The sequence below is a fragment of the Lycorma delicatula genome, chromosome 1 (assembly GCF_047948215.1).
Source record: "Lycorma delicatula isolate Av1 chromosome 1, ASM4794821v1, whole genome shotgun sequence".
NCBI lineage: Eukaryota > Metazoa > Arthropoda > Insecta > Hemiptera > Fulgoridae > Lycorma > Lycorma delicatula.
Window position 1 is genome coordinate 326,420,233 of NC_134455.1, and position 12,506 is coordinate 326,432,738.

Below are 12,506 nucleotides of genomic sequence, written 5' to 3' on the forward strand. Positions count from 1 at the left end.
AATAAAAATAAAAATTTGAAATATACATTTCAGACAATAATAATAATTTATATTTTATTAAATTTATAAATTATGTTAAGTGGAATCCTCAAGTTTAAGTAATGTAGAAATAAATGATGTAAATTTAAAAATTTTGCTAAATTTTAACATTAATGATATTCTCTGCTGGGTTTAACTCACCCTATACTGTTTTTCATGTAAAATCTTCACAATAGATTACAATATTATTATATGTTATACATGTCAATAGGTATAGGTGGAAGAAAGAATGATAACACAAAGTAACTGAGAGTAAGGAAACTACAGATCATAAGGATGAAAATAGGTAGATGCACAAATGTGTAATCGGTTATTTGAGAAGTATTATTCATAGGGAATCTGTCAGAGGTTTACAAGAGCGTAAAAATGATAAAGAATGATTTGTTATTGATAACACCTGCTTAAAGCGAGCCCCTTCAGTAACAATTAAATTGTGTTCATGAAATATGTGTTCCTTTAGATATGTGGATGAAAACGTGTACAATCTATCCAATATAATGTTTAGAACAATCATTGCAGTTTAACTTTTATAGTTTGTGATTGCTGTGTGGCCAGTATCTCTTTAGAATTTTATTTGACCTTATGTGTTTATATACTGTTTTGAAAGTAAATAGTAATCTCATTACCTGAAAATATTGGCAAATTTGCACGATTGTTGGTTGATGCATATTAGTTTAATAAGTATTTACTTTATTAATCATGTTTATGAGTTTTTGTCCTTTATTTAGCATATTGGATGGGTAGCCATTAATCTGTGCCACATGCTTTTATTCTACTGAGTTCTTTAGAGCAGTTTTTTTATTGAAAAAGGTGTGTGTGTATTAGCCAATGTAACAAGTGTAAGAAAGTTGCACTTTTGTGCTGTGTAGGAAGAGAGATATATGAATTAATTTATCAACTGTATCGAGTTTTCGGCAAAAGTTTGTTTACTGTATATTTTGGTCGTTGTGAGGTTAGAAAGTTGAATGATTTGTTATGTTCATATTCTGTAGGTAAATATAGATTTGGGTGTAATCTGTTGATTGTGAGGAATATGTGATATTAACTTTATTTTCTGTAGATTATGATATCACCAACAAAACAGTACAGTTATAATACCTGCCCTCCAGGTTTCCTTACATGTAATTTGTATTTTTTGAAGTGTTGTAGAAAGTCAGTCAAGAAGACTAGAAATGGGTAAACCCATTCATTGGCAGCCCAAGTTAAGTGTACTATTTGTTGTTGTATGTGAAGTAATTTTTCCTATTATGGTAATAAATTGTAAAATTATCATTGGTGGTGTGAGAGAATGTGTGTACAAGAAGGTGATTCCAGAAAAGATATGAAAAAGTAAAAACAAAAAAATGAAAAATTGGAAAATGTACTTCTTAAAAAACATTCTACCAAGATATTATTTAAAATAAGTTTTTATGCTGTTAAAGAAAATTGCAGGTGTTTCAGTATCTTTCAAAATTGTTACATTTTCAGTATATGCGAGTCCTCTTTTTCACAATCTTGATAATTAATCAGTCAAAATAGAAAAATCCAAATCATTGATGTTAAATTAATAAAGATAAGTTATAACCCGTAACAGATCTGCATTAATGTTGTAGTTTGAACCATTTACTTAGTAAAAGATAAAATAAGTCTGGGAGCGTAAAAAAATCAGAAACAAGCATTTTTATTGAAGAAAAGGCATTAATCATGGGCATAAATGATCACTGCATGCCTAACAAAAAAAAATGAAAACATTTTCAAGTGTTTACATATTTCTGGCTTTAATGGCTCTTTGAAAAACTTCATTGCCAATGAAAATTATTATAAAATAACTTTAGGACAGCAGCATATGATTAAAACAAAAAACTGCAGACATCATGAAACTTCATGGTTTTCATATTGATGTGAAATTCACTGAGTGGATGAATTGGTAAAAAAACATAAAACCTACTTTTCTTCTAGATAAAAACATACTTCTATATCTTTTTGGGACCAATATGTAGCACCTTATCAGTGTTGAAGGAGGTGCTATTGCTTACGGTATCCATCTTAAACTGGTTAGAAAACCCCTTTAGTATATGATAAATTAGCTAACAAAATTTCTGATTCAGTTGTGATTAAATCTTATTTTCTGTTTATCAAATCTAGAGTGATTGTGACTGTATTCACTATTATGTTAGTAATTACTTTTAAAACTAACACTTTTGTTACTTATTGCTTTTATTTGTATTAAATATTTTTATGCTACTTTTATTTTATTAATATTTAATAAAATAATTATATTCTGCTGCTAGGATGCAATTTTCTAAACTGTTGCAATCACATTTAAGTATATTTAGCCATCATACTTAATAAATAAACAGGCTGATTTAACTGTCAACAGTACGTAAGTTATTCTTATTGTGAACCAGATGTTTATGTGTACTGTACTTTTGTTGAATTAAGTTTGGTCTTGTGATCATTAAAAAATATTAAGTTTTTTTTTATTTGTGATCGATTAGTAAATAATTATTATTAATAAGGAAATCACATTACAGAAATTATTGTTATTACTATTTTTTTTAATTTCGAGAGTATGTTGCTTCATAGCAACCTGTACACCTAATTTTTACATTTTATCTTTTCTACACAAACTAATCGTTCCCTTAGAGCAGCAACATTATTCAAATTCCAGCAGTTTAGGGCAAGGGGAACATATACATAAAAATCCAATTAGAATCAACTATCAATGGATTTCAACTTGAGTCCTGAAAAATCTTATTCTGAGAGTATGTAATCACTTTCCCCACACTGTTATCAGTTACTGTCTGCAAAAATATTATTAGTAAGTGATCTACAAATAATGCTTAATTAATATAAGATGAACTATTATAAGGGAGATAATTTAGATTGTGAGTGTTAAGAGTAATATTAAAGAAATTAATGTAATATTTAAGAAAGAACAGAAAACCACATTTCAGAAATAATTAATGTAATTAGACATTTCATATAATAAAATGATTTTATATTCTGATATAAATGTTTCAAACAACATTAATATAGCTCCCCTATTTTCAGTCCTACTGAAGTAATTCTTTAGTAAGTAAAACAGACATTCATACTCACAATCGATGAGCATATTCACTTATTAGTACATTGACAAAGATATGTTGATGATACTATAGTTTTTTGCACCAAGACAGCATAAGTCCCTGTAACTCTGAATATACATAGACAAAATATCATATAATGAATATTGCATAATAAATGATTTAATTATTTTAACCTCCTGTTACAAAATGGATAAAACAAAAAACAATTTCAAAAATTTAGAGAGAACCAACAATGCCAGCCAGACACATTTGTTTGTATCTGAAACTGACCTAAACTCAACCTAAACTTTTTGAAGAGGTCAACTTTAAAAAATGCATAACCTACAAAATTATTCTTTCATATAATAAGAATGACTCACTTTCTCAGAGAGTCATTGAGAATTTGAACCCTAAATAAAATAAAAAAGAAACAAGTTAGAAAAGAAAATCCCAAAATATTCATAAGCAAAGATTTTTTAAAAATCTTTTTCTATCTGGAGAATGTATGTCAGTAATTTTATTTTGTTTGTATGGCCTTTTTGTTCATATATTAAATCAAAGGAATGTTTTTTAAACTACGCTAAATGCATAAAGATCTATAATGACAATTTCAAACAAATATAAAATTAACATATGACTTTCACCATAGTAACTTGGTTGGCCGTAGTAATATAGATGGTTACCAACCATTTCATAGAAAAAACTATAAATACCCCAAAAAATTAACCTAGTGTTGATATTTAAGATTTACACAAGAGCGGACCACATCTTAACACATTTGAAAATTACGAAATACACTGTTACACTCAAATCACCCATCTGATCACAAGTTCATTCATCCTTTTCAAATCAAATATTCATAGCCTACATCCTAAAATTGTATCTTCCTAACTAAAAAATCATCTGCAATTACTTCAGCTGGTTCTGCAATGGAAAAGATTAGCACTGATATCAGTGAGAATGATCAAAATAATAATTAAATACATGTTCATGCAAATAAAAAAACTGATAAATTTAATTTTAGTGCAGCTTGTTATTAAAAACTAAATAATAAAAACGTAAGCCTCAATTGAAACACGGCATGGATTTGCGAGTCACATCCATGTACAATATTATGATTAATAGTGTTGCTGTACTGTTTATTACATGTTATGCATTGCATTTTAAAATCTGAAAGTTTACATCAATAGATTTACAATAAAATAAAAATTAATCAAAATGCGACTTAATTACATTTAATTTAAACAACCATGTTATCAATTAGGATTTCATTGATTCAGACAACATTATTGTACCAAAACTTATATGGTTAATAAAAACTTTTGTTAAAAGATAAATTGCTAATTATAATTTTACACAATATATAAAGCTGCAACATCACTCCAAATTCAATTTTTTTTTTTTTAGTTTTTTTGGTTAAATTTTTTTTAAGATAAGTGAAAACTAATTATTTTCTAATGGAAGGGGTTTTTTTTTGATTTCTCACTTACAAAGCTCACATAACCATATGACTACACAATTACACTATCATAGATATACAGATGAAAGTACAAAATAACTAATATTCTCTAAAATACATTATAACATTACAGCATTACAATACATATTCTGCACTACTTATAAGCAGTTATTCTAATGCTATTTTAGAAACTATTCACATATAAGTAATGATTATTACAAGGTGACATTGTTTGCAATCACAGCCCTGTAATAAGCATACATTTCAAAACAGCTTACCTCAAGCACTTGACATGTAATAAAAAAACAATGCCATAATGTAACTTATATTAATTCAATTTTAGTTTATCTGAATCTAAATTTAATAAAATCAATTATTAAATATTAAAAATAAACAAATATTTAAGAATTTTAAATGTTTAACTTGTACTCAACAGTTTCAATTATACAACCTAATTGATAAAATTATAAGAAAAACATAAAATAATCCATTTTCAAAAAATGATTTGTTACTCTGATGCCTTTTAAAAGTTGTCCTCACATTGTCTTGCAGATCAACAAACTACACACAAAGTTTTCTTTATGCCTAAAAACCCATCAAGAGACTTCATTTTTGGATTACATTATACTCTTAAAAATGTTTAGATACCAGTACATTATGTTATTAAAGTTTTTAACAATTTGTAGTGTTTATTTTACATGATGAATGTACTTTAAATTTTTACACTTTTTCAGGCAGTTGTTTCTTTACTGCATTCATCTCTAAATAGTCCTTTCATTTGAGAGAAGGATCTAGAATGCTGACTAATTGTTGTAGGTTGAACTTCTAACATAAAGAACTGCTATTAATGATTACAGAAAATGTGTAAAATACAGGTTCTGAATGTTACAGAAAAAATTAAACCTTTTTACTATCACTACAGTATAACACAAAATAGTATTGAAATATAAGTAGTTGTAGTAGAAAAGCCTACATTTTTTATGCTAGTCATCTAAATTTTTTATGATATATTTAACTTACAGTAAGAAACAAATTTAAATTCAATAGTTTTCATGAAAAACTATAAAATTTTGTAATGCTTTGAATTTGTCTTTAATGAGTAAAATAATAATTATTTTATTAAGTTTTAATGAGTCCAAAAGCAGCTCCAGCATTCTCACAAATGACTATTTCATGCTGAACATATTTGGTACAGTGAGGAGTGATATTGTTTTTCCTTACCTTCTTTACTGAATCAAAAGTATGATTATATTATTGTTACCACAAACTCTAAGAAATTAAGTTGATATTACTTCTGAAAGTGGCTCTTCATCTTTTTTATACTAGGATTGACTGCATTATAAACATCATTTCTTCAAGGAAGGAAGTTCTGACAGATTCACTTATTACTTAGGTGTTTCATAAATTGTGTGCATTAGAAAAATGAAACGGATTTTGTAAAGCAGGAAATTATTTACCCCTTGCCAACATGAAACAATACATTACATAATGTTTCGATAGATGTTTACATAATGTTTAGATAGAAAATACATTACTTGCGATTGATAAATGTAAGCTTCAAAATTGATACAATTAAAAAATTGTGTCAATTTTGATACCTTCATTTTGCTTCAAAAGCTGAATAGCTTAATGAAAACTTTTAAATTAAATGTTTCTTTTTGCTGACTTATGTGGCGAGGCGATAGTGAATCAGGCCCATCATTCAGAAGGTCACACAGGATAGAAACTCAGTCAGGCAATATGAAATTTCCATTTCATATTCCCATGCACAAGCTTTTAAGAATATGTGTGGTGAATTAATAATAAAAAAAAAATAATGACAAAAAAAAATTGCAGTACTTTAGGGAGTTATAAATCAAAAGAATCTATATTTTCTTAAATTTAATAGAGGATTGAGTTATTTCATTATTTTTGCCAAAACTATAATTCATCAAGAATAGAATGAAAAATTTGTTTTGTAGATGAAAAAATATATTCCTCAATTAATACCTTTTCAGTTTTGTAAAGCAGTTTTAAAGTACATTTTTACAATACACCAATAAACTAAATTTAACCATTTGATGTATTGTAAAAACTTAGTTTTTAGAATATACCAGATAGTTAAGTAACTTATCAAATAAAAGTATGAAATATTATCAGAGATTTTAAAATTTTAAAAACTTTTCCACAGATGTAATAGTTTGGAATTTTCTATCTGGAGAATGTATGTCAGTAATTTTATTTTGTTTGTATGGCCTTTTTGTTCATATATTAAATGTAGGTGATATTTTCTGTAATATTCCAGAAAAAGCGTCTATCGCAGTGGCAACTTAAGAACTCTTATTTGAAAACTGCAAAAAAAGGAATAACAAATCTTTTTCTCATAAAACATTGATAAAATTATGATATAAACATTGTCTTTATTAACTACTTTTAAGTACTTAAAAAAATATTTTTTTTAAATAATTTATAACGTATGCTTAATGCTTATGTATGACAATATATGGTACAGGATTTTTTTATCCTGTGAAATTTACCAAGTCTGACTTGACCAAACTCAAGACCTTCTGTAAGAAAGGAAGAGATCTTATTGCTACTCCACATAGATCTGATATATTTTTGAAGTACTAGTGATGTAAATTTTCTTTGGTAAGTTATCATTGTTTTTTTTTTTTAAATCCCCGTTCTCTGTCTGCTGCACAATAACTAATTTATAAAAGCATATTTTTAGTTCTCAAATGCTATAGATTAATAAAAAAAATGGATTGTGGTGGTTGGCTTAATATATAAAATAGTGAGTTAAATTGAATGAATTTACTTTCTCCTGCAATTCCTTCAAAGAAATCTGTCAATTATGTTCCAGTAATGTAGTTCATTATTACTTGTGTACATAATAGTGTAATATATTATAAAAAAATTTACTCCAGTAGCAAATATTGTGAAAATTATATGGAAAAAATTCAGAATTGATTTTTAAAAACTTTTCTATATTTTAATAATTAAAAAAAAAGAAAAATGATTAAGCTGCTTAGAAGAATAATAATATAATGTTCAATATTTGTGAAATTATGTAATGTTGACTCAGAATTACCATTTATTTGGTAATGATTAGTTAGGGCAAAAATATCACTAGTTTTTGTTTGAAACTTTAAATTGGTGCAAAAAAAATTACTGCAGTTGAATTGAAAACTTCAATAGATATCCACTAACTGAAGGTCCATGATTTGATTTCAAGTAAAAATCTGCGTTTTCACTGTCAAATAGAATTACCTTGAAAGGTTTTTTCCTATGAGTGAAAGCTATGCATAAAAAAAATTCAGAGTGCTCAAGAAATATTACTTTAATGGCCAGAATACAAGCTGTTTTAATATGACATGCTTTACTCATATTTAAAAGATAACTTACGTCAGCAATATTAGCCAAATATGATTGTATATTTACATACATATAAATATCTATCTTTAAATTAATTGTAAATGTTTCCAAACATGATCTGAAACTATTTTTTTTAATCAGTTGAATAAAAAAATAAAACCCAGTGCTTTGAAATACTATGTTTATGATCATTTTTAGAAGTGCTTGAAATTACTGCTGCAAAATAAATTGAATTTATTTTATTTACAATTAAAAGTACTTCAGAAGTTGTTAGATAAAAATTAAACAAATAAAGTAATATGTTACATGGAAAAATGTTTTTGATAATTTAAAAAAAAGATTTAGTAGCATAGATTAACAACATAAATATAATTACACTACAGACCTGACATGTTAAATTACTGAAAAACATCTGTCAACAGAGCATTGAAAATGCAAGTTACTATATGCGATTACATTACAATGACCATTGAAGCAAATACACATGTGAGCAAATACAGTTTAACATATGGTACACTAAGCTTAAATAGATAACATTGCACGATAAATATAGACTACTTCAACTACAGTTAATGAAATGCAGATATTTCCATTATAAAAAATGTAAGAAAATACATCTTCATTATTCTTAAAATGTTCATTACCCTTTTTTATCGCTTAACAAAATCCATTATTCAACATGATATTTGTACATATTTTTGTTCACACTTTGAAGCTTAAAATTATTATTTATCTATCATTTACAGATATCATTAATTTGTGCCTCATAATTCCTGCTACAGTACATATATAATATATATTAATATGGTATATATATATATTATTTAATGGCTGATGGTCACAGTTTCCTGTATAATTAGATTAGATGTTCTACATCTAACTTATACTACTATATTTATGTTTTATATTTATAAAATAATCTAATAATATCAACTATAAAGCATTCTTTGGAAGCTGTATTTCCTATATATTGTCAAAATGGAAGATGCAATGTTCTGTTTAATTGATTTTATATTATTGTCTGTTTGAAAACACAGCAAAGAGTGAATGATTTCACTAATTATAATACAAACATAAATTAATTATTTACATTATATAAGAAATTCCTGTAATAATTAAATTTAAAAAATGTTCAAATCCTAGTTTAGGGTTATAAAGACCATAAAACAAAGTGGAAGTTTATTATTTTTGTACTTTCTGATTTGTAATAAATAAATTAAAAATAGTTGTTTTAAATTTTTATATATTTCATTTAATTGGAATATATCACTTTATTTTGATTTCGCCAGCGAGATCAATTAAAATAATATAAAGTGTAATTAAAGGAAAAAAGTATGTTAACAACACTCTTTGCTATGAAACTTACTTAGGATATACATTACAAGGACAAATAAAACTGCTTTTACAAGAAGTGATGATGGTTAACAATTCACTTCATAGAAATAGCTATAGTGAAGTGTAAAAAATAACTACATTTGTATTTTTAATTTATTTTATAATACATTTGTTTATTGTCATTCTTACTGTCTAATTTTTTTATAAATACTTCACTTTAGGAGAAGTTCACTACGCATAAAAGATGACCACTACAACAATTTTATTTAGAAAGAAGTCGCATTCATACAAGCACATGTGCACACCCACACACACATACTCATACAATATCTATCTTTATCTCTATCTCTAAGTGAATAAGTGAGTTTTCTTCATATATTACATGCAATTTAATGTATCAATATGGTCCATAAATGTTTTACATTTACAGCATTTAATACCATTCAAATAAATAAATTTAACTCCGTTGCAATTCTAATCAACTGTGTCTTAATAGAAATTTTCTTAACCCTGTTTTTCAAAACATTCATTAATCAATTTGACAAAAAGATTATGGTTATTATTAAAATTGATTGTAGAAGCAAACAGCATAATTAATCAGCCTTCAGACCTTTTAACGTATAAAAATGTAAAAGTATATATATGAATATATATAAATTTCATTCTAATTTAACTAAGATTGATTCTTTATCTTGCATTCACTGTCATTGAAATAAAGATTCAATCCAATCTTTAAAGAATAATATATATATAGGTAATTTTTTTTTAGAATAATTTTATATATATTTTTTAATATATAATAGAATTAAGTTAGATTTCCCATTATTATTGTTGTAAAGTTAATTTAGAACTTAATGAAGTTATTCTATAAACCAAGATTTGAAATTTCTTTGATTTAAATGTAGTATTTACTTCAATTTTTAAAAAATGATAAGTAAGATGGTCATAAACTACTACTTCAATATTAAATTTTGTTGAGTATTTATTAATACGATAAATTTGATAAAAATGTGAAATAAATTGAGTATACTGAGTGATACTGTTGAATCTTTAATCAAATCTTCAGGTATTGCAATAAATGGAGAATGATACAATCAAAATTATTCATGAATAAAAATTGCAATATTTTCAAAAAAATAACTTTGAAATTAAACCAAAGTAGGAAATAAAATCAAAATCTGGTATAAAATTTATGCCTATATTTTTTTAATTCTTTTGTTGCATTTCTGTATGAGAATTTAAGATGAAACAGGTGACAAACTGGTGCTTACCCACGTTAAAGTACTTAAAATGCGTTCATTTTTCTGAACCAGCAAAATATTAATGAAAAATTTTACAATTTAATGAAAACTTTTATTTCACTAATCTTTTATTTTTATTCTGTATTACACATTACCCATCTGTAGTTTATTAATACAGTAAAAGACACTTCTGGACGCAGGAAACCTGTGTAAGCAAGAAGCTTTGTTGTGCAGAAACACGGTTCATTAAAACTTTGCACAAGAATTAACATACCACAAAAAGGAAGGTTTTTTGGTTGGAAGTTTTTACCAGCTACAATATCAAGTTACCTTGCCTGTTATTGCATTAAGTTTCCAATAAAGTAAACAAAAACTTAGTAGAATCCTAATTTATGAATTCAAAATCCATTATAATTTTTATACACCACTAATTTTTTTATTTAACAATTAAAAAAAAAAAAAAGAACAAAACTAGAATTTTTTATATCCTTATTTCAGATGAACTTGAATAATTTTAAATAATGCCTTCCGCATCATGACTTTATTTTGTATTGATTTTATTTTTTGCTTCATGTATTTCTACCTTCTCAAATTTGCTTTACTATTAAATCTCTTCATCCTATTCACTATTTCTCTTCATCCTTTCTGATAAATGCTAAAGCAGTCTGTTTTTTATCCAATGAGTGCACATCTACTAATTCCTGAAGAGATTTATCTAATGTGTAATAATGTACCTGTCTGAATAAAATATGTATTTATTTGCTACCACTACAAATGTTGCATGTATAATTTTAATTATGGATAATTTAATTAATTTTACATAAGTTAATATGTATAATTATGCATAATTTTTAATAATGTTACATCTATAAAACTCAGTGTGTCGCTTCTACATTTGCCATTAACTGAAATTATTAGTATTCAAATAGTTGTAGTGAATTAAAAATTATTTCAAAATCTTCAAAAAGCATTTACAAAGTGGAAAAAGTTCTATATTCCTGAGGATTTGTAGTAATAATAATAACGATAATAATAATAGTAATAATGATAATAATAATAATGAAAATTTGTTGATAGATTCTTCGAAAAGAATTTACTATCTTAAACATTAAAAATTAGTTTATTCAAAACTATTATTATTTCTTTTTAATTGTACTTATATTTATAAAAGAATAAAAATAATTTCATAGTTGTAGTATAAAGTAATTATTGGTCTATAAATTTTGCATTAATTTTTTTATATGCAAAAACTCTATCTAGTGTATTTTAAATTAAACACCAAACATCACTTCTTGTGTAGCAACACAGCATTTCCTACTGCTACAACTACTACTAATTTTAGTTTACATGTAATGCACATCGTTATTGTCACTTGCAGTATCTACTTGAGAGTATTCATCTTTGCCTCTCATATTAGATAACATATATATGTATATATATACATATATACATATATATCAGTATATTTATACTTTTACTATAACTAAACATTAATAAAATAGTATGATCTAGTTAATTATTTTTTACTATTTCTATTTATAGGTGTATATATATATATATATATTTATTTATATGTATAATATGTATATATTAATCTAAGTGGAAGGGTAATCTTATATAATGTCATTTAATTACCTTAATATATTATTATCTATCAGCCTGCTGCATTTTCATGAACAACAATAATGTTACAGCAGGTAAACGTAAAATTATTTAATGTTATTGAGCTTCAGTGTAGATAAATAATTATAAAAGAGTGCAAGTTTAAACAAGTGTAATTTAATAACACACTCACAGGCATCGACCGTTATCATATAGTACTATAACAATATTCACTGAATGCTACTTGTTTTCAACCTATCAATAAAATTGAGATTTATCCTCATTTTTATTTATTTTATTCTCTAAAATCACAAGCTTTATTCCAGTAATAAAAAAATATTTCAATATAACTTTCTAAAGAGTTAAGAATATCACAATAAATAAGCTTATAAAAGATATGTCACATTTTTTATTTATATTAAATTAAAT

General features: G+C 25.5%; 1 protein-coding gene across 1 annotated transcript in view; it reads right to left on the minus strand.

Moving 5' to 3' along the window:
* Positions 1–26: 26 nt before the first annotated feature.
* The window catches only part of LOC142334226 (atrial natriuretic peptide-converting enzyme-like), a 145,791-nt gene continuing 133,311 nt past the window's right edge, over positions 27–12,506 (minus strand). Inside the window, exon 19 of the mRNA XM_075382080.1 lies at positions 27–6,875. Within this exon, the coding sequence (XP_075238195.1) occupies positions 6,865–6,875 (11 nt within the window). The 3' untranslated portion in view covers positions 27–6,864. The remainder of the gene's footprint in view (positions 6,876–12,506) is intronic.